A 25,933-nucleotide genomic window follows, 5' to 3' on the forward strand; every position below is an offset into this window, starting at 1 on the left:
TGAAATGATTGGAAAAGCTGTGCGTCCTCAGTCTTCTGCACACACCTGCCAAATACACCTCCACTGTGGGTCCAGCCAGCTTCTTTTAATGTTCTCTGATGAAAACTACTACTAAAAATTAAAACCCAAATGCATTTACTGAGATTGGTAAAATGTAGGAAAAGGAATCTGGTATAATTAGGAGTACCCATTCTGGCTAGGTCCATTATTTATTACACTGAGATATTAAAAACTAAAGACACACAATAGCCATGGTAAACATTTCTACTTTCATGTACAATATGTATTTCTGGAAGTTTCTCTCTCACCTGGGACACATCTGCTGCTTTCACCAGGTGCTCTGTTTGCTGTGTTTATACAGAGCCAGAGTTCCTTCAGAAGTAGTTTTACTTTTCCTGGGAAAGAGAATACAGTATTAAAGACATGTTACGTGGCTCAATGTATGCACGGCCAAAAGATAGTCCTGTGAAATCAGGACTTATTAGGAACACAAGAACAAAGTAACTTAAACATCTTCCCCAAATTCAATTACTGCACATAATTCAGTTAGCTACTGACAGAAAGATCTGCAATGCTCTAGACCAAGCATATCAAACTCAAAGGCTAACACAGGCCAAATAAACAAGGTTTAAGTTTAGGTGGGCCACAAAAAAAAAAAAAAAAAAAAAAAAAAGCTTATTTTGATAGAAACATGCTGAATACAAAAGGCTGAAATAATGAGTGATCATTAACATAAGAGAACATTTTAATAAATATTAATATTTTTTCTTAAATATTAACTTACCAGACACTGAATAACTGCACAAATTAATAAGCATAACGCAAATCAACCTATTTTTCTTACTCTCCGAAAGTGAAATATTTCCTGCTGCACACACCAAACAAGTCAGTCCAAGACTAATGACGTGGCAATTGGCTTCTAAAATATTCTCTGCTAGTATTAGTAGAGAGAAATGATGAGCCTGCACATAAGATGGTTAAGGGAAATAAATGCCACACGATTATAGAAATCAGTCATTAGCGAACATTGTAGTTAGTTATTAATAAGTACGTATAACAGATATTGTAAAAATTAAGTTATGAAAAGTTTATTAAAACGTTTCTTGTATACCATTATATTGACTGGGCCGCAAAAATATTTGTTGTCTGCCGCGAGTTTGACATGCTTGTTCTAGACAAATATTGATGGCTGAATACAGGGTTTTGTTTGAGGGAAATGGGATTATATGAGTCAACAGACTAAATCTATCTGTTGTTAATGGCTTTTATTACCTTTATGTATATGTGAAACAAATAAATCTTTGGCCTGTAAGTTTTCTACAGAGAGTGATATGGGATCGGGAAGGAAGCAGATATAATGACCAATATAAGAGATTTGGGCTCCATGTATTCTAGAAAGAACAGAAGAGCAGTATCTCTTCAGATAATGAGGTTAATAGAAAACCCTCAGAGCTGATCAGACTGTAATTAACCTGGGGGCTTCATGGATCATAGAAAAGCCATTAGCAGTCTTAATGGAAAATGAGGGAGACAAAAAGATGTGTGTGTAAACAGATAAACAGAGAGATAATCACACAGAGAAGAATATGCTTTTATGAGCAAAGCAAAAACTTTGGAATTTTTTTATAAGTTTTTAAAAGGGTCTGCCTGGATTCCTAAAATAATTAAGAACCACTGGTTCAAGTTGAAAGGCCAATAGTAATTGTAACTAAGACAGGCCCAATACAATTCATGTAACATTAAGAATATTAATTATGGTTTTAAAGTGAGTTTAACATTAATGAATACACAAATTCCAAAAAAAATTAAAAGGAAAAAATATTCATAAAAGTATTGATAATTTGTAATTAAGTCTGCATAAAAAGACAGCTCACACAAATTAAAATTCAACTAAAAATAAGCTGTATTTCATTTTAGGCCACCTCAAAGTTCTATTACAGTTTCCTTGAACTTAAGTTCTTAAGTTAACCTGAAGCACTTATTAAAAATACTGAAATCTTTAATCCAGTCTAGACCAACCTTTCAAATCTAAATATCTCCAAGAAATCACAAATTTTGAATAGGTCAGCCCTACGGAAGCCGGCAAACTGCATCACACCAAATAATGAGGTTCAGACAGAGGGACCGGGACAGAGTTGGACATTTCCAACTTCCCCTGAGCCAGTCAACTCTGACAGTAACCATGTGTGAGGCACATCCATTTTTGAGTTCCGAATTCTATGATCAAGCAGCTTATCTATGTTGTGATTTAACCTACCCCAAAGCCTGCTTCCAAACAATGTAATCCCCTTTGCTTAAATGACCTGACCAGGATCCCTGCTTATTAGGTATACCCAAAGCAGCAAACAGGGAACCTTAAAAAAAAAGAAAAAAAGTTACTTTTCTTTTCTTATGGAGTCTATTAACCAGAGCTATAGCTATCCTAATCGAGCATTTTTTCATTACTTCTAACCTACAAATAAAAGATTTATCTATTCCAGGCAAGATAAAACAAAACAATCTTCATTGTGGCTTCATTACTTATTTGGGAAAAGAAAACCTCATTAAATTGAACCCGCACACCTTAACCCAATCTTTTAAAGCACTTCCTTTATCAAAATCTAAGGCATCTGTCAGTATTTCCAGACTTTTCTATTCCACTGACATGTCAGTTTCCACATGAATACCACACTTTTTAATCATAATATTTTTATAATTGTTTTAGTATCTGATCAGATTTTTCCTTTTCAAAATTTTATTATTCTGAACATCTACTCTTCCAGATAAAGCTTCACCATCTGCTTTTTCCCCACGTAAAACTCATATGGTATTCTAAGTGAGACCATCCTAGACAATAAAGAGCTAATATGCTAATTAGACCAGAAGGCAGAACAACCTTCCGAATGACCAGTGGGCGAGGCAGGGCCTCGAGGCAGCCAGGGCCTCAAGGCAGCTGGGGCTGCAAAGGCCTACTCTTGCACAAATTTCGTGCATCAGGCCTCTAGTATGTTTACAAATGCATTTGAGGAAAATTCACATCCTTATCCTTTAAGTCTTTCAATCCAGGAACATGATGTTTATTTATGCATTTGGGTCTTCTTTAATGCTCTTCAGGAGTGTTTCATAGTTTTCCTCACAAGAGGCATAGCACACTGCTTTTAGGTCTTTTCCTAAACATCTGATGGTTCTGTTGCCATCTGAGAATGGGTTGTTCCTATTCCATTCCTGTTCTAATAGGTTCATAATGATATGTCGCGTGTTCAATGTTTATATCACCACTTTTCCAAGCTCCTGCACTTGTATTTCCCAGCTGAGACTTTTTGATTTTTTCAGTCATAACTTTGAAATTCTGACAATTTCGACCTCTTTATTAGTATTTACAGCTCCTAGTCTTTTGTGTTTTCTCTGCAGCACTGCCTGAGGCCTCCCATATTCACAAATCAGAGGTAACAAGAAGTAGCCTTGCTTTGTTCCTGACAGTAATGGCTCTTATGTTTCACCTTTCTCAAGTGCAAATGTTTTTTTTTCTATTATTACCTACCAATTTTTTTATGAGGAATGCATGCTGAATTGAGGTCATGTCATTTTCTCTTAACCAACTGTTGCAGTATTTCTCAAAGAAATCCTTAAGTCATAATTTGTCTATATCCTCAGTTACTAGATTTGAGTTCTTAAAATTTTACTTATACTCCTAAGTGACAGCTCTCTCTTGAGGATGCATGTACATGTTATTCTTAACTGTAAGAGAATACTAATATAAGAGAATGAGACAGAAAGCACTGACTATTTTTCTAAATTCTAAAACAAATAAAATGATGAAGACATTAGTTTTCACTGAAGGCTTTACCTCTAAAGCCACCTGGTCTTCTATGGTGTTAGAGCTTTAACTAATTTTTTTAAAAATTTCTTCTGGGTTATTTTTCCATTCAGGTTTGCAACTACTCTGATAACTTCGGTATGTTTTCCTAGAAAACAGTCCACTTCATTAACATGATCAAATCTGAATATAAACTTGTGAATTAGGATTCTCCAATTATAGTTTTATAGCTTTCGCAGTCCTGATGTTATTGGATGTTTGTTCCTTGCTTTCTTGATCAGACTTGCAAAGCTACTGTCCATTTCACCAGCATTACAAAGATCCACCAATTGCTTTGAATGGTTTCAAAGTGTTTAGTTGCTATTTCATTAACTTATGTTTTCATCTGCATCAACTGTTTCCTTCTATTTTCCTGAGATGTCTGCTGTATTTTCCTATCTTCTTAGTCACTCATTTTCTGTTATTCTTGCTTTCTAAAATAATCACTGGAGACCACAAATAATTCCTTTGAATACCATTTGGCAAAATCTCAAAAATTTAGTAAATATTGCCCTACTGTTGTTTCCAAAAGTTGAGTATTTTCATTTTTATCTTCTGTTATGAAAGATTTATGTGCTTTCAGTTACCAAATAGATTTTGAAAGGCTTTTAGGGGGCATGTAAGAGATAGTTTTACTAGTATCTTATTAAACAACAATATTTTAATATCTCATATTAGATATTATTAAATAGTGAGCTTTAAATTATTTAAAAATAGTTTAAAATCTAGGATTTTAAGTCATATCATGTATAACTCATCAATCTTGCAATTATGATTTAAATTATATCTCCTATTTTGTCTGCTTTTCTATTTCTGAGAAACATATTAAAGTCTCCCATGAAAGCAGACTTGGCTACTGCCCTTAGAATTTCCAATCATTTTATTTAACACTAGAGGCCCGATGCACGAAATTTGTGCAAGAGTAGGCCTTCCTTCCCCCGGCAGCAGGCACCAGCTTCTCTCTGGCAACCAGGACCCGGGCTTCCCTCCCTCTGGCTGCCGGCAGGCATCCGGGACCTGGGCTTCCCTGCAGCCCCTGGCAGGCACCTGGGACTCGGGCTTCCCTTGCAGCCCCGGCTTTATCCAGAAGGACATCTGGTCTAATTAGCATATTATGCTTTTATTATCCTAACATATAAAAACCCAGGGTCCGTAACGTCCAAAACGACTGAAGGCTCGACCGACCAGAAGTCAGTCCTGAAGTCAGTGCTGGGTTGCCGTGATGACCCAGCACTGACTGCTGACGGGGCTGTGGATCAGGCCCAGAGAGAGACCTGGAGAGAGAAGCAGGGTCTGATCCGTAGCTTACATAGCAGCTGTTGATCAGCCCTTGCCCTCTTTCTCTCCAGACCTGGCCAGCAGCCACGCCTCTCTCTCTCTGGGCATCCACGGGGGCTGCTGATCAGCCCCGCCTCTCTGATCAGGCCTGGAGATAGGCACGGAGATGCTGACTGGCATAGAAACCAACCAATCAGAACCAAATCTGGATGAAGTGTGAGGAGCCAATGACTGCCTAGGAGGTGAAGCTTTTGATACTTACTGGCATAGAAAGCGACCAATCAGAACCTAATATGGGTGAACTACGAAGACAGAACCTAAGGTGGGGGCTGAGGAGGGGTTTTAAGGGCAACAACTGTTTGGTCTAAGGTGTAAGAAAGCGGTTCAATTTTTTAATGACTAGTTTGGCAGTATAGTGCATATGGCTGGCTATCAGTCCAGATACAGGGATGATGTATTTTTGTCTGCCAAAAGCATCTCCTCTTGGTGAAAAAGGCTTCCTTACCCTCCCCCCGATTTAAGCAATCCTATCCTATATAATCTATCTATACTAATAAAAGGATAATATGCTAATTAGACCGGGTCAACCGGCCATCTTCTAGATGTCCGACTTCCTTCCAAACAAAGTCATGGTGGTGGGGACCGAGGCAGAGGCAGTTAGGGGAGGGCAGTTGGGAGCAAGATCAGGCTGGCTGAGAGGGCCGTAGGGAGCAACCAGGCTGGCAGGGGAGGGCAATTGGGGGCGAGATATCAGGCCAGCGGGGGAGGGCAGATGGGGGCAAGATCAGGCCAGCAGGGGAGACCAATTGGGGGCAAGATCAGGCCAGCAGGGGAGGGCAGTTAGGGATGATCAGGCAGGCAGGCAGAGGCAGTTAGGGGCAATCAGGCAGGCAGGCAGGTGAGCGGTTAGGAGCCAGCAGTCCCAGATTGCGAAAGGGATATCTGACTGCCGGTTTAGTCGGACATCCCCCAAGGGGTCCCCAATTGGAGAGGGTGCAGGCTGGGCTGAGGGAACCCCACTCGTGCACGAATTGAATGCACCGGGCCACTAGTTATAATTTCATGCTCTTTAATCCATGACAACAGTCTCTTCTTGGTAAGCTGTACCTTTAATAAATCTAGATATTTCCTTTTAATCCATGTAAATTCATATCTAGGCTTGAATTATTTTTTGCCTTACATTATAGCTTTCAAGTTAACATTTCTTTGGAATTTTTCTATCCATCTCTATATATTAATCTTTCTACTTCATTTGATTTAAAATGTATTCCCTATAAATGTATTAGAGATGAAGATTATACACAAAAGTCATGTTCAACACTTAGGAGGCCTTTCTAATATAAACATCCAATCTGTGCTCAGCTCTGTATTTCTTAATCACCTTTTTTCCTTTGGCTCTGTTCTCCCTGAAAAAGTCCTAATAGATGACTACTATGCTATCTGGCTTTATCCTCCAGATTCTTGTATTTTCCCTAATACTTTTTATTTCCTTGTTCTTTTGTACCATGTTCTCAGAGACATCCAGACTAAGACTCAGAGACACCTATCCTGTATTTGTCTATTCAACAACTCAGCCTTTCCCGTGGGTATTCCTACAATAACATTATTAATGTTCCAGAACCCCAACTCCAATTTCATAGCAACAGCCTATATATGTGTTCTTGGACTTTCTCTAGGAATACAATTCAATTTTTAACATTTTATGTGGCTTATAATTTCATACTGTTTCCTCAGGAACTAGCTCTTCTTCTTGAGTTTTGGTGCCTTTCTTTCTTGCCCCTGCTTTTTTTCTGTTTTGGATGAAGGTTTTGGCATAACATCTTTGATAACCAGAGTATGTTTCCTCAGCCTACATTTTTAGTACTATACTCACAATAAATGGAGATTTATTTCATAAGCCTATACGATCCCTCCTTCAGAGGGAGGGGGAGGAAGAGTGAACGCAGTTGTGTGGAATTACATGGAATATAGAAATACCTCATTTTTTTGGGACTAGGAACAGCCATAATCACCCAATCTTCACACCCATGGCATAACTAACACTTTAGACAACTGAACTTTGGGCCATAGCCTCTGTACAAACATCAGAAACTATTTCTGAACCCAGAAGATTGCACATTTTTCATCTCTTTTTTTTTTTTTTTTTTTAATATATTTTTATTGATTTCAGAGAGGAAGGGAGAGGGCGAGGAACATCAATGATGAGAATCACTGATGGGCTGCCTCCCGCATGCCCCTCACTGGGGACCGAGCCCGTAACTTGGGCATGTGCCCTTGACCGGAATCGAACCCAGGACCCTTCAGTCCGCAGGCCAACGCTCCATCCACTGAGCCAAACCAGCCAGGGCCATTTTTCATCTCTTAACCAATGATCTGGCAAAATGCTGTTGTCCTGCTCTTTCTCCCTCCCACCTTTGCTTTGAGGAAACTCAGCTTCTGCCATAAAAGCTTGCTTTTTGCGGGCTGCTATTTTCTCTGTAATTTGGGGCTTCATCGCCAATTGAAGCAACTACTTTTTTCCTCATTTCTTTCTTTCACTGGTGCTAAAGTTTTTAACTATAAAGAAGGGCTATATTTTATTTTCTGCCATTTTTACTGAAATTTGAAAGCTAAAAGGGAAAAAAGGCAAATGTGGCACTCAGGCAGCCTTTATTAAAAGTGAAATCAACACCCTTTCTGCTTAACTTATAAATCTTTTTCAGAGAAGTCAAGGATCTACATATATAAAAGCCTTAGTGACTGTTACGACCAGTCAACCAGTCAGTGCTTTGAACATGCACTGACCATCAGGGGGCAGATGCTCATCGCAGGAGCTGATCCCTGGTGGTCAGTGTGCTCCCACAGCCAACCTCCTGCGCCAGCCAGCCTCCCACACCAGCCAACCTCCCACCGTCCTTCCCCCCGGCCAGCCCCGATCAGCCCTGGGCCAGGCCAAGGGACCCCACCCATGTATGAATTTGTGCACCAGGCCTCTAGTTAATAAAGAAAAGCATTAAAGATCATTTAAGAATTATAAATTAAACCCATCAAGGTCCACAGCTTATTATTTAGCAGATTCCTAAAGACTTAATGTACAAAAAAACAATATCCCTACCCTTATAGTAAGGGAAGGTAAAAACAAAACAAAACAATTTTACTTGAGATAGTAGCAATTTCTTTAAGGAAAATAAAAGAATGTAGGGACAGAGAGCAACTATAGAAAAGGAGTGGGAGAGTTCGGTTCATATAGTAAGGCCCAAGAATAGCCGAATCCTAGAGCAAATCTATCAGTCAAAAAGAGATCACATTACATTTTACAGTCCACTGTTACTTGGGAAAGCCAAGTGTTGTCCAACCTTCTACTTCTCTCAGCAACAGCTATTGCTAAGAGTTTCACTTTCCATAGATAAGACCGGGAAGACTAGTGTAAAGCACACAAATTATATATCAGTGACAGTGATAAATCAATGAGCAGGCAACTAAAAGGTGTGACTTGCTAAAGCCTTAAACCACACACATACACACACACACATACACAAAAGATCTCATGCTCTGAATATTAAAAAAAAAAAATTTTTAAGAGAAAAAAGGTAAAGGAGACTTCTAAAGAGACACACTACATTGTACAAAACATCATAAGTGCTTTTAATAATATCCATTTGGGGAAAAAAAACACATTACATGAAACACCATTATTTACACTTTAAATTTATCCCTATCAAAAAAGTGAGAAATGGCAGAGCAGAAACTCGTAACTTCCAATTTAGAAATCAAGAATGAAAACACAAAGAAGGAAAGTAAATAGTCCCACAATGAATAAACAGAAATATTAAAGTGAAAGCCCAAATTTCTCCATTTCCAGGGTCATGCCTCCACGTCTACAAGATTATTCAGGGGTAAAAGGTACACATGCATGTCTGTCATTTCCCTGTGACTTTTGTGACTGCCACTTTACTTTTCCTGGTAACTTCTGGCCTTCCATAAAGTCTTATCTTCCAAAATCACTTATAGGACTTTGATTCAAGTTCCTGTCTGACATTAATCTATGTAAGAAAAGCCTAAGCGACCTTTATGGCGGAACAACCAGAACAACTGGCAGCTATGATGTGCACTGACCACCAGGGGGCAGATGCTCAACACAGGAGCTGCCCCCTAGTGGTCAGTGCGCTCCCACAGAGGAAGCACCACTTAGCCAGAAGCCAGGCTCATGGCTGGGAAGTGCAGAGGCGGTGGCGGGAGCCTCTCCCACCTCCGCAGCAACGCTAAGGAGCAGCAAGCCGAGCAGTAAGGAGCAAGCAGGCGGGCGATAAGGAGTGAGGGATCCCAGATTGCGACAGGGATGTCCAGGGGGCAGGGTGGAGGGGGTGGGCCTAAGCCGGCAGTTGGACATCCCCCGAGGGGTCCCAGACTGCTAGAGGGTGCAGGCCGGCTGAGAGACCCCCTTCCAGTGCATGTATTTCATGCACCCGGCCTCTCGTTTTTATATATTTGGCACCTAAGAAATTAACTCAATAAATTGTAAACTAATGAGAAAACTATACATATTCATTGAAAAGTTGGAAATTACATTTCTAACTAGTTTACATTTCCTAAACAATACTGCTTTTTTATACTTCCTTTCCATGTGTTATTTTATCACATAGTATAGTGATAACACACAGGGATCTAATGAAGACATGAAATAGGATACGGCTTCTTCTTCCATTGAAACATCTACTAAGCCCTGCAACTTGCACAATTATAGGTAAGAGCTGCCTCCCAAAACACTAAATGTAATGCACTGAAATAAAAACAGAACTTGGAATATACTCACTTCTATTTATGCTTCCGGAAGTATCACTTGAAATTTGTGTTCCAACGTTTCTCAACTCTAAAAATAAGCAGGGAAAAACAGTTAAAAGAAGAATTTTGTGTACCAAACATAATTTTTATGTAAGCCATTAACTGAATACTCACCCTTTTCAGCTTTCTGTTTAGAAAATTCATCAAGCCTTTCCTGTGGAAACAAAACACTAACAGTGTTTGAATGTACAGGAGTGCAGCCACTCTAGAAAGGGGCAGCCTGACAGTACCGCTGGCTGTTTCCACCAGGGGCCTCATTCCTGACTCCTGCATGAGCAGGACATTGCATTTTTACAAGGACACTAAGGAGCCCTGAAGCCAGAACGTTAACGTGTGTGTGCTGTTATCTTTTACCTGTGTCTTCTTAAATTCCTTTTCAAGTATTTTCTTTTCATTCCTTAGTTGCTTGAAGTCCTGAGTTTGCTTGACAGCAGCCTCTTTATTTAAAGAGTGCAAGGAAATAAGAAATATAATTTACCAACTTTACAAGTACCATTAATAAAATATTCAAAATCTAATCTACTGAGGTTTTTTCATTTCTTAAACTTTGAAAAAAAAAATTGTGTAAAAGATTCCTATGCCTTCAGCATTTTATTAATCAGGGATAAATGGAGAAAAACTTTTAGCTTAAAAAATTATTTCTATCACCTACAAAACCATAGAATTGGCACAGGCCCTTAGGAACCTTTACAATCCCAGGACAAGCCAACCCAAACCCTCTAGATAGGAAAGTTTCCAACACATGTAACCTTTAAAGAGAAGGAAGCCATGGTCCCCCTCCTTGTTTTTCATCAGCAACATTCAAGGTTTATAGATTATAGAACTGCGGTTTTATCTTAGAATAAAGTTAATATCATTCTCTTTATTTGGGGGAAGGGTCAATCTTCTCTATGCTTACTATATTGTTACTCCTCTCTGGAATTTCCTTCAATAAGCTAATATCATGACTGCTAATACCTTTATTATGATCTACAGTTGACCCTTGAACAAACCTGGGGTTAGGGGCGCCGACCACCAAGTGTTTGAAAATCCACATATAACTTTTGAATCCCCCAAAAAGTAACTACTAATAGGCTACTGTTGATCAGGGGCATTAACAATATCATGAACAGTCACTTAACACACATTTTGGATGTTATGTGTAATATATACTGTATTCTTACAATAAAGTAAGCTAGAGAAAAGAAAATGTTATTAAGAAAATCATATAAAAAAGAAAATACAATTTATAGTATTTATTGAAAAAAAATCCACGTGTAAATAGACCCACACAGTTAAAACTTGAGTTGTTCAAGGATCAACTGTACTGTTAAGGCATATTTATAGCTGTTCTCTGAATCTTCAGCCAATTATTCATTTCTGTTTTTGGTTTTGAAGCACTGTATCATCCAAGCATACTTTAGGAATCTGAATAGTACTAAATATGTTCATTCACAATTGCTATGAAAAAATGCCATAAGACACCAGAATAATAATGCTGTCCCGATTCCTTTTAATAAGCCTAAGTATTTCTTTTTCGCTGCTACTTCATAACTGTTAATTCTGCTACTGTTATGAATCATAATGTAAATATCTGATATGCAGGATGTATTTTCATTGTTACAAATTGAACATAATTAAAGCATAGTGATTAATCACAAAAACAATATGTAATTATAGATGTGTTTTCTGATGGTCTTAGGTGACTCCTGTGAAAGGGTCGTTCGACTCCCAAAGGGGTCGCAACCCACAGGTTGAAAACCGCTGCTCTAAGTGAAAAATTCACCATTCTCTGAAGCAGAGCACTGCAAGTATGATGAAATATCAAAGAGCAGGGTCAGTAAGCACAGCAGGAATGAGAAAAACATGTACCAGGGATGGGTCTGGCAGAGTCCTGCTGGTCTTTACTGGATGTTATTTCCACATCCCAACCACTCAATGATGGGAGAAGAAAACAGAAGGAAAGATCTTGCATTCAATTCCTGAAAGGGTTAATAGCTGCTCCATAAGGACTGACCAGATCCTCCTAGGGGCCCCTCTGTACTCTGCCTACCCAGTGTGGACTAGAAGCCCCTAAGCAGACAATGGGGTGTGGGGAAGATCAAGGACAAAGTGACAATCCCCAAAGTAGGGAATTTCACGGAAATCCCTCCATGGGTATAGTCATAACTATCTAAATGCATGAAGTTTCTTGGTACTAAAAGTAGTAACTTTCTCTATTAACCATTGATTTCATTAGAAAAAAAAATGAGAAAGCTCTGAGATTCAACTTTCAAAATTAAATCCTTTTATTAATTGTTTTTTTACAGAAAAAGTATAGGCTGCTACTACTTTCAATGGAACAACATTTTAAGGATTTGCCACATTCATTTTCATGCTACTATCTGGTAAATGAAAAGGAATACAGCATCCAGATTCTTCCTAATGGTATCCTTAAAGCAATCACCCAGGGATATGCCATCAAAACCACGACTACTCAACTACTTACTCCAGTACTCCAACATCTTACAGTTACCAGTAAGTAGCTAGATAACAATAGTGCCAATACCTTCTAGCTTCTTCACCTTGGCTTCCAGTTTCTTCTTCCTAAAAATAAAAATTTTACATGTTAAAATGGTAAAAAAAATATACATTAGTTTGTGGTGCATTTATTTTTCATTACTGATGTTTATATAACAAAGTAAATGTCAGTCACAATGAGCATCACACATCAACCATTAAAATTACCAGCAATTGTTCCAACGGTAGAACAAGAAAAATATTATGCCATTTAGTATGTAATAGTTGTAAAATGAACTAAAGAAAAGTGTACTTCTCTCGCTGAACTGCAGTGGCTTCAACTAAGAATCAAGCTGATAGTCTGGATAGTCTCCTAGATTCAGTGCAGCCTCTAACTAGGCAATGCTACTTTCAAGAGCACGGATGGCGGGAGTACTCACAACACCACTATTAAGAGAGGCCGTCGCTGGAGATGTGCACTTGTTTTTGGATGGATTTGAGTCAGAGAAGAGAGGTGCTCTCTGAGTTTCTGCTACATCAATTAAACTACTATTTGTGTAGTTTACAAGTTGGTTGAATAATGTGAATATAGGATTAAAATTTCAAAATAATCAACTGGATGCTTCTCAACAGCCCTTTTTATGGATGGCAACAAAGACATCCATTCTGTATGGTAGCTGTTAAAAGTACTGGTACAAAGAAAGGAGTAAATAGTATTTTCACACAGCACAGAGATACACAAGCATGCATGCCATATAAATATTAACATGTTTACAGAGTTTTCTCTTTGTATAGTCCTTTGACTTGTGATGGTTTATTTAACCTTCCTTCTAACCTTTCAAGGTAGTTATAATTTCCACTTTACAGATGTGGACACCAAGGTTGAAAGACATTCAAGATTGCAGTTAATTATGGCCAACAAACCCAAAGACAGAGAAAAGAGACACATAACTGATTTAAGAATTTTTTAAGATGAAAACCCTATTTCCAAAGTAATTTTAAAATTACTTACTGAGCATCAGTTTTCAAGCATTCTTCTTTTATACGAGCATATTCCTGATGAGTTTCCTGATATAACTTTAGAGAACTCTTAAAAAATAGATAGATACTATCAATCTGAAAGTCATGACCATCAGTAATAACTTACTTTGACCTAGAAAAGCTAAATTATTATCATTTACCAATATGAAATTAACTGAACAGATATGTTAGGCAGGAAACAAAGTACAGTTCATTGAACATTGTAAAGGCTATGACTAGATCCTTATTAAACACTAGTGGGCAGGTCCACGGATTCGTGTAAATTGAAAGGAAATTAATTAGTGGAAAGATTTGTGCAGTAACTACAATACTGCAAAAAATTACATCAATATGCAAGCATATAGGCCTAACCAATGGACACGGACAACGGGGAGTGAGGGCATGAGTGGGGGGGGGGGGGGGGTAGGGGATAATGTGGGTATAAGGTCACATATGCAATATCTTAATCAATAAAAAATATATTAAAAAAAATTACATCAAAATAGTATATATAGTATACTATTATAAAATTAAAACACGCATGCAATTGGCACCAGCGAGAGCTTTGTATGTATCGTGCATGGGCGAGTCAATATTTATTTTTAAATTGCCAGTGCGCATCATATGTACTGGCTGGTTGAATTGTCGATGAATAAATCGCGCTGTGGTTTACGCTGAATGTCAACAAAAACAATCAAATTCACAATTGACAATAACAGATTGAAACACATGCATGCAACTGGCACCAGCGAGAGCTTTATGTATATCGCGCATGCGCGAGTCAACATTTATTTTTTTAAATTGCCAGGGTGCATCATATGTACCAATCAGACGGTCAGTCGTCCGTCGGTCGGACATGCGGTAGGTCACTTAGCTTTGTATATTACAATAATATGATTAATAGTCCAATCAAAGCTAAAAAGTGAAAATGAATTAATTTTAAGTCCAAATCTGAAAAGCTAGGAATTCTCTTCTAAGACTCCTTAATATGGACTTCATAATATGGAATTGCTAATATTTTTGTCTCAACCAATTAAAATTCAACAAAACCTAAAGAAATTTTAGAGCTTAATATAAGCCATTATAACCAGTATGCAAAAATATAAAACAAGTCATTATACTTAACAGTAACTGGAGAAAATGTGTTAACACCAATCAATACATATACCCTAAAGGCTACTATATGCCAGCCGACCGGGGGGGGGGGGGGGGGGGGGGGGCGGCGGAAACCACAGGCGGTTGGCTGTGGGAGCACACTGATCACCAGGGGGAAGCTCCTGTTGAGCGTCTGCCCCCTGGTGGTCAGTGCGCATCAAAGCGACTGGTCAACCGGTTGTTCGGTTGACTGGTCATACGGTCCCCTAGGCTTTTATATTTATATCAATCAGAGGTAGACAAAATTCAACATCTTGGTTGTTTTTCTTTAACTTTTATTGAATAGTGAAATATGTAAAATAGAATTTCTCCAGAAATAGGAAAATCAATCACTGTTAAAGTATGTACGACCTCAGATAGGTGCATGGCATTATTAAGATGCCACAATTTGAAGACTGAACAGCACAATAATACTGAGAAGAGCTTAAAGAACAGGTAAAGAAGCCAAGAATCATTCCAGATTGGCCATAATTTGTCTTATACAAATCACCTCACTTTATTGGCTTCAGATATTTCTTATCTGAAAAGCTAGGAATTCTCTTCTAAGACTCCTATAAAGGCTAAGCCAAAATTTATATAGAAAAACAAGCTTATACTATTTTAAATAAACTGTTTTATTATAATTTGATCTTGAAATAGAGAATATGATTTTGCTACTTTTAAGTTTAAATTTTTGTATGTTATTTTACACTTAAAGCAAAAAAAAACGAACAAACAACAAAAACAATGTGAAAAGGCAATCAATGCAGGACACATGGAGCCATAAAAATTCACAACTAGAAGAATCCTCTACTACTGAACCTCTCATAAAGCATAAGAATCTAACACAGATGTACAGATCCAATGATCACTGTAAGGATCAAGCCATAAATCAACTAGTTCAATGTTCACTAAGTGTACTAACACACTTAAGAGTCTTGATTAGTATTGATTTCCTTTGTTAACATAGAAAGTGTCTCGTTTTCCCAATTACAGTGAATTAGCAGCTCTTAATTAATTGAAGATATGGTTTTGGAGGAAAATTATTTTAGGTACCTTTTTCTCTTCTAGCTCAGCTTTTAAAGATCCCAGTTCTTCCTGACATTTCTGCAGAGGAGAAATTTTTTGAAGCATCTGTTCCACTTGATGATGCAGAGTACTATTCTCCCTGAAAATGGACAATGCAATAACATTATACAAAAGAATCTACAGTGAATTATTAAATATATCTATTGGTGACTTTTGATTATTTTCTAAATAGAAACAAAAAGGAATGAAAGAATTTATCTTTTTAAATACATTCTCTATTTATACCAACATGACCCTCACGTTCCTTTTTATTTCTCTAGCATTATAGTCTATTTCTAATAAAAGTATATCAAAAAGGCACTTGAGAAGCAGATACAGCAGATTCTCAATCTGCTGGAGAAAACATTGAAGGGCAATCTGCCAAGTAAGTTGGTTCTTCCAATCTTGAACTAATCACCTTTTATTCAAATTAAATGATAGACAATTTTGTGATTCAGTTAACAACCATGTTTTTTTGCCTCCTTCTAAGTGATAAGTGTAATCAGTTTAGAATATTGCTAAATTTTGGCATAAGTTTATCTAAAATTGTTTCAAATATACAAAATAAATAACTGCATTGAATAGTCCAATTCACATAGACAACAACAATTATATGGCAATAAGCTTCATCTCAATAGTCATTAAAAGTTATTGAAAAGTCAAACTAGGCCATAATTTAATACCTTAATAAGAAATTCACTTGTGAAACATGAATCTTCTTTTATTATGAGTATCAAAGCAACATTCTAAATAACGGGTCAAACATAAATGGCTCTTTTTTCAAATCCATCCATTTAAAAATCTAGACTGAGAAATGTTTCCCCCAAATCAAATATGAAAACAGACAGCTTACCTTCTGGCAAACTGCAACTGTAAAACTTGTTAAAGAAAACTCTGAGAATTTTATCTACTGATACTTGTCTAAAGACAAAACTCACTTAAAAATAACATTTAAATGTATATATAGGTAAGATCATAATTCCTAGAAAACAATATTCAAAGTTCCATATATAACATACATATAACATAGTGAAAATATTTTTACTGAGTTATTCCTATTTATAACATGTACTAAAAGTAAAAATATCCAATTCTCTAAATTAAAAAGGTATCTGATTAAATGATCAATATTAAATTCCAAGAATAAAGTCAATATGAAACCAATGGATAATCCCTCGAATCCTATATATACATCAGAACAACCAAATAACTTGTCTTCCACTTCTCAAATGATCTACAGCAGTGGTTCTCAACCTTCCTAATGCCGCGACCCTTTAATACAGTTCCTCATGTTGTGGTGACCCCCAATTTCATTGTTACAAATTGAACATAATTAAAGCACAGTGATTAATCACAAAAACAATATGTAATTATATATGTGTTTTCCGATGGTCTTAGGTGACCCCTGTGAAAGGGTCGTTCGACCCCTAAAGGGGTCGTGACCCACAGGTTGAGAACCGATGATCTAGAGAATAATTCAATAATTCTATCAAATAAGAATATGTTCTTACTAAAACTATACATAACTATATTCAATGAGTAATGAGGAAAGGGAGAACATAAAATCTAATATTCACTCATTTTTACAATTTACACAATTTGATAACTTCATTCCCCATCTTAAGCTGCCAATAATGTTACAAAGATAGCAAATAATAATTCCTTTAAGTTTCATCTCCTATAAATTCCTAATCATATCACAATATAGCAAATGTTTATTTGTAACTAGTCTGTATCCTCCTCTATTAGAATATAAACTTCTCAAGATTAAGTAATATATTTTATTCAACCTAAATTACTGCAGTCTTTGCAAGAAAAGTTCAAAAAACATCTGCAGAAATAAAGTTGCTCTTCCCTTTAGAAAGAGAAACTAATAAACAACAAAATGGTCAGAATTACAAAAAAAAAAGTAAAAAAGCAAGTTATATAAGAAAGCCATACAAACCCTATAACATTGGTACCTCAAGTTATAGAGCAAATTACTAAATACTTGAGGTACAGCAAATACATATTTTGGGCAAATGCCAAATGTGTTTTTTGGAAAATCTATAATTAGCCCTGGCCAGTGTGGCTCAGTTGGTTGGAGCATCATCCCAGTAGACCAAAAGGTTGGGGGTTCAATTCCTGGTCAGGGCACATATGTAGGTTGTGGGTTCGAGACAGAAGCAGATTACTATATCATGAATGGAAATTCAATAATAATAGAAAGCTTTATCAATTTTTAATAATCTATTCTAACAACTTTTAGAAAAGTGAGTAATTTTCCTGCTTACTTGTGCAATTATCTCTAAAATGTTATACCATTTCTTCCAAAAAGGATGAACACATACTCTTCTAATACTAGAATTGATCGCCTACCTATTTTTCTGCAATAACTGTTTCTGTAGTTTTTATAAGCAAACAAATTACTCTTGCAATAATACACATGTATAGTTAAGTAGACGGATAGTTTCAACAAATAAGGCACAAGAAATTTCAATGACTTATACTTTTTAATGTAAAAAACCAGATATGAAAAGTAAGTCTCAATGTTATACCCTGATTTTATCACTTTAATAACAAATTAGATATGATGGTACCAACACAAACAAATAAGTCCAGGATGTCAGACATAATACCAAATGAAGCAGGCTTCGAGTAACTGCCAAAGGTGACCAGCAGAATCTGTCCCAATATTTAAGCTGAAGCTGTACTTCAGTGACTCCCTGAAAATATACATGTATTTTTGTGAGAGAAATTTTATTTTATGGGAGAAATAATTCAGGGTAAGTGTCATCATCACAAGATGAGAAAGGATCAATTATACACACCATTTTCACCTTGCTAAGAAATTATTTAACCAAAGGCCAAATATAACACAAGTGCCCTACATGGTTGTTGAACAAATGGTGACTATGAGCTCAAGGTATACATTAATCTCTACAAGTCCCAACACTGATAAACACAAGACGGTTGTCTAACATTCTGAATATTCCTACAGGGCCCTTCTTGCAGAAATGCCCAAATATTCTGATATTCAGCTTCACATTATTTCTGAGCCTAAAGAACATATAGCACGTCCTTGGTACAATGAAAAAGACCTACTCTGTCCAGTTCAGTGATTGAGCATCAACCTATGAACCAGATCACAGTTCGATTTCCAGTCAAGGCACATGTTCAGGTTGCAGGTTCAATCCCCATTAGGGGGCGTACAGGGGGCAGCCAATCAATGATTCTCTCTCATCATTGATGTCTCTCTCTCTGTCTCTCCCTCTGCCTTTCTCTCTGAAATACATATACATATATACATATTTACATATATATGTAAATATGTATATATGTAAATATGTATATATAAGAAAAAAGACCTACTCTTAAAAAGCTTATGAAACCTAAGAATATCAAAATCAATGACAACAAAAAATTCTAAAATAAGGAGACCTGCAGTCTTTATCAGGAAACGTATTAACAGTAAAAGACCAACTGTTTACTGTGCCTGTTAGAAATACTCCCTCCTTTAAGTCTGTAAATAGTGCCCTCCAAAAGATAACCATGAAAATCTCACATTTCTTTAAAAAATTATATATAAGTAAATTTAAAAATTCAAAGAAAAAAGCCAATAAAAGGATATCATCACATTTCTTCTGGTACTCTGTTAACAAATTACTGCAACAAAGAAAAGAATTGTTATACTATGTTAAAACTATGTTTCAAAATATGCAAGGCACCTTTCTTCCCCCACAATAAATTTAATTATATATATGCAAACATGTACATATTATCTTAAATTCCTTAAAACACTGTATCGATATATGAGTTTTTCATTTAAAAATCCCTTTGATCTAATTAATATCTTAGTCTATAAATTATGTGACTTCATTAGAATCAAAAAAAAAATTAAATCTCACACCACAGCTATGAAATACTGTGAGGAAATTTGAGGCTCTCTCCTAAAACCAAGAAGGCTTTGAATATATAAGACAGCTTTACAAAAATTGCCAGTTTAGCAATAATCGCTTCCTAAGACATGAACGTTGTTGTAAAGGCCAATAACAGAAGGTGAATGATGAGGACAGGATTTTCGTTATAATCAGCACAACACCATGTAGGCTTCAGAAGATAAACTCCAGTTCGCCTTTCAGGCTCAGGGGTCTAACATCATCTCCCACTTCAGCTTGTCTGTCCAGGTCCATGAAGTTCAGCCAAACACATGAATATACTCACTCTGTATTAATAATTTTTTGCTTCAAGGTGATTAATGCTTCAACATATTCATTTAAATTCTGAAAGAAAAAAAAACACTAGTCAGGTACTTGTTTTTATGTAAATTAATTTAAATATAATTTTAAGGTAGCATGTCATCTATATATATAAAACCCTAATAGGCAAATAGACCGAACAGCGGAACCAAACAAACAGGTAGCAATGACATGCGCTGACCACCGGGGGCGTGCACGGAACATGGCAGGCATCAGCAGTGGCAGGATGGTGGAGCAGGTGCATCAGATCAAGGCGGGGCGCTGGTCGCTGTCACTGGGGCAAGCCTCTGGTGGTTACTGAAAATTCTTTGCTCCCGTGTGCCACGGCCCCCCCACCCCCACCCCTCAGCGCTTGCACCTACTGCCGACACCAGCCCCACTCACATAGGCTGCTGGCGCCCAGCGCCAGCCCCGATGGCTTGGTGCTGTCAGCGGGTGGGAGCGGCGGCTGCCAGCCCTGATCACCCCTCAGGGCTTCACCTCTCCCTGCTCCTGAGGCACAAAAGGGGCCGGCAGCTGCCGCTCGCACCCATTGATGGCGCTAAGCAATCAGGACCAGTGCCGGGCATTGGCAGCGGGTGCAAGCGGCGGCTCCAGTGCCAGCTGCAGGTACGAGAGGGGCCGTCACTGGCAGCAGGTGCGAGAGGCGACTGCCAGCCCCAATCGCCCCTGAGGGCTTCTCCACGCTCCCCTCCCGCTCCTGAGGGACGATCGGGGCAGCAGTTGCTGCTCGCACCCACTGATGGCACCAGCCCCAATTGCTCCATGCCATCAGCGGGTGCGAGCGGGGCGGGCGCCATCAGTGTGTGACAGCAGCGGTGGCAGGAGCGGGGCTGCCAGTAGAGAGGGGACCGGGGGCCATGGTGGGAGGGGCCGAGTGGGGGTGCAGAGGATGGGCCAAGACCTGCCCCGGTGCCCACCGCAACCTCACGGCCCACAGTTCCTTTCAAGGTGCACAAATTCGTGCAGTGGGTCCCTAGTTTATTATAAAGCACAAACATGTTATTTACTGTGTTACATAAACACAGAAATATGTAAATCTATTATTTCCATTGTGTATAACACACAAAAATATGCAGTGTGATCCTAAGCCCACACTGCCTCTCTGTGAATCTTTTACCTGAATGATGGAACTCTAAGAGCAAGTAGTTAGTTGTACAGATGCTCTGACTGTGTGTACTTGATTTCAGTGTGGTGTACTCAGTTTACACTGCAAAACATCAACAAGCTTGGGAATCAGACACCAGATTCCTCTTAGCCAGCTGGTCCTCCCTCATCTAGCAGGAGCTTTGCTTTTGAAAAAAGTCTCCTCCTGGGACACTGAGAACACCTGGAACAGATGGACTGCCAGTGATGGCGAACCTTTTGAGCTCGGCATGTCAGCATTTTGAAAAACCCTAACTTAACTCTGGTGCCGTGTCACACATAGAAATTTTTGATATTTGCAACCATAGTAAAACAAAGACTTATATTTTTGATATTTATTTTATATATTTAAATGCCATTTAACAAAGAAAAATCAACCAAAAAAATGAGTTCGCGTGTCACCTCTGACACACATGTCATAGGTTGGCCTTCACTGGACTAGACCAAGAACAGAGGAACCAGGTACACCTAACACACACTTGCCACCTGCTTCTCCTCCCCATTAAGCTCCCAGACGGTGGCAGCCAATCCTTTTGCTCTCCATGCAGGGACTTGAAACAATTTATCTGAGGAGCTGAGGAACTCTAATCAGCCTGGAGATGAGATAAAGGTACTGACATCAGATATTATTTAGTCAATAAATGGCCTATCCAGACCTACTGCAATGAAACTCAGAAACTTGTAACATGAAAGAGAGACCAAAACAACCCAAAGAAACTTAGACTAAGCAAAAATTAAGAAGAAAACTTCAAAAAAAATAATATGATCTGAGATAAATTATATTAAATTCATGAAACAAGAAATGATCAAGATCTAAGAAATTAAAATAAAAAGCTCTTAAAAAGTAAGACTATAAACACCACTAGCATGGCTAAAATCAAAATGACAGGCAATAACAAGTGTTGGAGAGGATGTAGAGAAATTGGAGCCCTCATACATTGCTGGTAGAGTATGAAATGGTGCAGCTGCTGTGGAAAATAGTTTGGCAATTCCTCAAAATGTTAAACAGAGTTAAGCATGTGATCCAGCAATTACACTCCTAGGTATATATACCCATGAGAATTGGAAACACATGTTCAAGCCAAACTTGTACATTCTTATTTATAGCAGTATTATTCACACTAGCCAGAAAGTAAAAATAAACTCAATATTCATCAACTGATGAATGGATAAACAAAATGTCATACAGTCATACAACGTGGTCATTTGGCAATGAAAAGGAATGAATGATACAGGCTACAATATGGATGAGAGACTTGAAAACATTATGCCAAGTAAAAGAAGCCAGTCACAAAAGGCTAGTTGATGTATGATTCCATTCATATAAAATGTTCATAATAGGCAAATCCAGAGGCAGGAAGTAGATTAGTGGCTGGGGTGGAGGAGGTTAGGGGAGGACAGGGAATGACTGCTAATACAGGGTAGGGCAAGAGTAGGTTTACAGTTGTTCGTATAAAAAATAACACAATAATTAATAAGTAATACAAGAATAAACCCTGTTTCATGTTCTCACAACTGTAAACCTACGTTTGCCCCACCCTGTATTGAAGAGGTTTCTTGGGGAGATACAGGGGTGTGTAGGTAAACCTATTTCACAATTACATAGTGGTGACAAGATCAGATAACTGTGAACATACTAAAAGCCACTGAATTGTACACATTAAAAGGTTTAATTTTATGGCATATGAATTATACCTCAAAAAACTGTTATAATTAATTTAAAACAGGGAAGCAAAATTATAGACTTAATAATAAAGTTGAAAAACTGTCCCCCAAAATAAAGCAAACCACAGACATGGAAAAGAAAAAGAAAAACAATTAGAGTGTCAGTGTAAGAAGTTCACATGCCCAACAATGAGAGTTCTACAGGGAGAATAACAGAAAGATGGAGAGGTAATCAAAGAAATACTAATGTTCAAGAAAAAGATCCCAGAAATGAAGCCAGAAGTTCCCAAACTGAAAGGTCCCAACACACTGATACAAATAGGATCCAAACCATGACACATCAATATAAAATTTCAGAATATCAGAGACAAAGCAAACAGTCTATAGGAATCCTGAGAGAGAAAAACAAAAACAAGTCATATACAAAGAATGTGGAATCGGAATGGCTTCAGACTTCAACAGCAGTCAAGAAATCTGGATACCTAGAAAGCAAGCCTTCAAAATTTTCTGAAAACAAATGAATTCTAAATAAAAGTCTATACAAACTAGCAATCAATAGTGATAGTAAAATAGATATTTTCAAATCTGCAGTCTTCATAAACTTACTTCCCAGACATCCTTGCTCAGGGAGGTACTAAAAGATGTGAACAGGCTTCACCAAAATCATGGACAAACCCATAGAGAACAATGCGGAGCACAGAGCATAATTAAAGACTAGGAAGGCAGCTGAGTACCAGATTAGAGCTGAAGGCTCAGGAGGGAATTTTTCCCCTAATAAGAAAATGATACAATATCTGCTTGAATGAAAGCTTTAAAAGGCAGAGAAGTGCAAGTGAATGTACAGTTGCTTTTCCTCATGCAGTTAAGTTACAATTTTTTGGTAAAAGTGATTCTTTCTCTTTTTCCATTCTGTTTCAAGTTTTTTGCTAATTGATCTCACTTTCCCCACCTTGCTTCCAGATGCCATCTGTAATGTAAAGTGCTAGGCAAGAGACATTCCAGAGACCTCAGACCTAGTGTCACACGCAGCTGGATTCAAATTCCTGTTCCTCTACTTTCTGGCTAAGTGACCTTGGGCAAATTTACTTGACTTCTCCCTGCTTCAGAACCATTTCCAACTGCACAGAGAAGGAGACAAACACTAGGAGGTTACAAAACTGGCTTGCTATCAGGATTAAATAGGATGAGCCAAAGTGTTTAACCCAGCCCGCAGCATAAAGTAAGCACTCCTCAACAATTTTAAGATGAATAAGTTGAATTAAGGATATAGTCATTAACCAGAGGAAACAAGAAAACACAGAAAAGGAAAAGTAATTGTAATTTACTCCAGAGCTTAGCTCTGAATAACATATAGTTAGGTCAACTCCCATAGTGACCTAACTGAAATCATAACTACACTGAGGATGGGGGTAGGGGGAACGGAGAAGGGGTGCTCAGGTGTGGTGGGGTACAGGACAGAAAGAGAGCTCAATTCTCACCTTCCAAAGTCAGAAATCAAATGACATGCCTAAAAATGAAAAACAAGTAGCCAACACAAGTCTGTTATTTTAACAATATGAAAGTTTATTATGAAACACACACTGTTCAAGTAATTAAAAGTGCTGTCTCTTGGGAAGGGGAAATTAGGGGAGCTAGGGGGTGGGGGCTGTCTTACCAAATCTTACACATCTAGCTGTCTCTCTAAACTGTGCTCATATAAAAACAAATAAAATACTAATAAAAACAAAAACCTAAATTCACAAAACATAGCATTATATAAGAGAAACATAACATACTAAATGAATATGACTTCTTGGTTTCCTACAGCATCCTAGTCCCTGACTTATTTTTTCTCCTAAGGCCTGGTTGGGTGGCAGTTCAAAGCTGGTCAGATACAGCAGTGTCCTAATAAAACATTCTATTTTCTTCAATCTGATTCAAATGTCACTGATGGGTGCAGCCAAGGTCTCCAACTAATGAATCTTGGAGTTGTGAACGCTGAGCGGTCTGAATCTAGGTGGGGGGCCCTTGGAGCCCCCTCCTGACCCACATTCACTCTCAGGGGTATGCGCAGAGCCCTATTACCCTGCATCCAAGGAAGGAAGAAAGGTTCAGGCTACTCTTCCTCCTCCAGGAAAAGTGAAGGTGGTTGGTTTCTTTGATTATTGCTTTTCTCCCAGCAGCCCTGCTCTCTTCTGAATTTTTATTCCGGTGTCTATTGGAAGGCTCAGATTTACTCTCAATTCTCTCTCCTCTCCTTCCACAATTGCCAGCTTTTGTTTTTCTCTGCTCTCTGGGTGAGTTTCTCAAGCAATGCTTTATACTTACTCACTGGGCCACTAACAAATCCAAGAGGAACCCATTACTCAGACTTTCCGTTCCCCATTCATTCCTTTTCTATAGTGTACTGTTTTAAGTTTATCTATACAATCTCCTCTGAATGTCACTGTGAATATGCAACAGTGGAGAAAAAGAAATCCTCTCTGTTCTTCCTACCTTCTCTTCGCTTCTTGGGGAAGTAGAATCAAAACAGTGACTGAGCACGGAAGCCGTGAGGAGCAGGCAGCAGGACAGCCCTGGCAAGGAGCAAGCCAGCTGGCCTGGCTGAGGTAGATTACAGAATAATAACACTAAATAAGTAAAACCTATGGGTACACAGCAAGTAAGTAAATAGATAACTTGGGGAAGAGTAAATTATGTGTCACTACTACTCAAACACTATCATTTGGGGTGGGAAAAATTCTTAGTTGTGGGAGCAGTCCAGTCAGTTCACTCTGGATGTTTGGCAGCATTCTGGCCCTACTCACTAGCTGGCCAGAGCACCCCCAAGTTGTGTGTACAAGAAAAGTTCCCACATCGGGCCTGAGACTGCTATCCTTACAAAAACCTGCTTGCAAGGCTGGCCCTTGGCTGGAGTCTGGGAACTTGGAATTTTGGAAGGTTCCCACCCCATCCATTCTGCCTGTTCTTCCATTGCCCTTACCTTTGACTTTTTGTGCCTAATCAATCACAAACTACTTTCTCCCCTCCAAGCCTCTGCACATGAAATGTTCCTATCCAGAATATTTTCCTTACATCTCTTCCCTCTTAATTAGGTACAAATCATTTTTCAGACCTGTCTAGGTTCACTTCCTCTTACAAAGCCTTCAGTTGTCCCTCCTAGATGCTCAACATACCCTGTACATCACCCAACACAGTACTTACTGCATTATGTTTATAGTCTGGTTGCTTTCTCACTCATCTGTAACCTCACCTAGAACACAAGCTCCAT

The 25,933-nt window shown here is 38.2% G+C and overlaps 1 protein-coding gene across 11 annotated transcripts in view; it reads right to left on the minus strand.

Annotated features, from left to right (window-relative positions):
• The window catches only part of ICE1 (interactor of little elongation complex ELL subunit 1), a 57,727-nt gene that overhangs the window by 26,512 nt on the left and 5,282 nt on the right, over nt 1-25,933 (minus strand). For 5 of the 11 annotated variants that reach the window (XM_036308010.1, XM_036308009.1, XM_036308017.1 and 2 more), the window contains exons 2-11: nt 19,838-19,896; nt 19,245-19,279; nt 16,488-16,506; nt 15,623-15,734; nt 13,425-13,501; nt 12,462-12,499; nt 10,289-10,371; nt 10,049-10,088; nt 9,906-9,962; nt 309-395 (exon numbers count right to left, since the gene is read on the minus strand). In XM_036308010.1, coding sequence (XP_036163903.1) covers nt 309-395; nt 9,906-9,962; nt 10,049-10,088; nt 10,289-10,371; nt 12,462-12,499; nt 13,425-13,501; nt 15,623-15,734; nt 16,488-16,506; nt 19,245-19,279; nt 19,838-19,896 — 607 coding nt within the window. Of the gene's footprint in view, nt 1-308; nt 396-9,905; nt 9,963-10,048; nt 10,105-10,288; nt 10,372-12,461; nt 12,500-13,424; nt 13,502-15,622; nt 15,735-16,487; nt 16,507-18,217; nt 18,831-19,244; nt 19,280-19,837; nt 19,897-25,933 lie in introns of those variants that run through there. The other 6 variants (XM_036308012.1, XM_036308015.1, XM_036308018.1 and 3 more) reach the window with 6 other exon arrangements.

The sequence above is a fragment of the Myotis myotis genome, unplaced genomic scaffold (assembly GCF_014108235.1).
Source record: "Myotis myotis isolate mMyoMyo1 unplaced genomic scaffold, mMyoMyo1.p scaffold_m19_p_5, whole genome shotgun sequence".
In the NCBI taxonomy this organism is placed as follows: Eukaryota; Metazoa; Chordata; class Mammalia; order Chiroptera; family Vespertilionidae; genus Myotis; species Myotis myotis.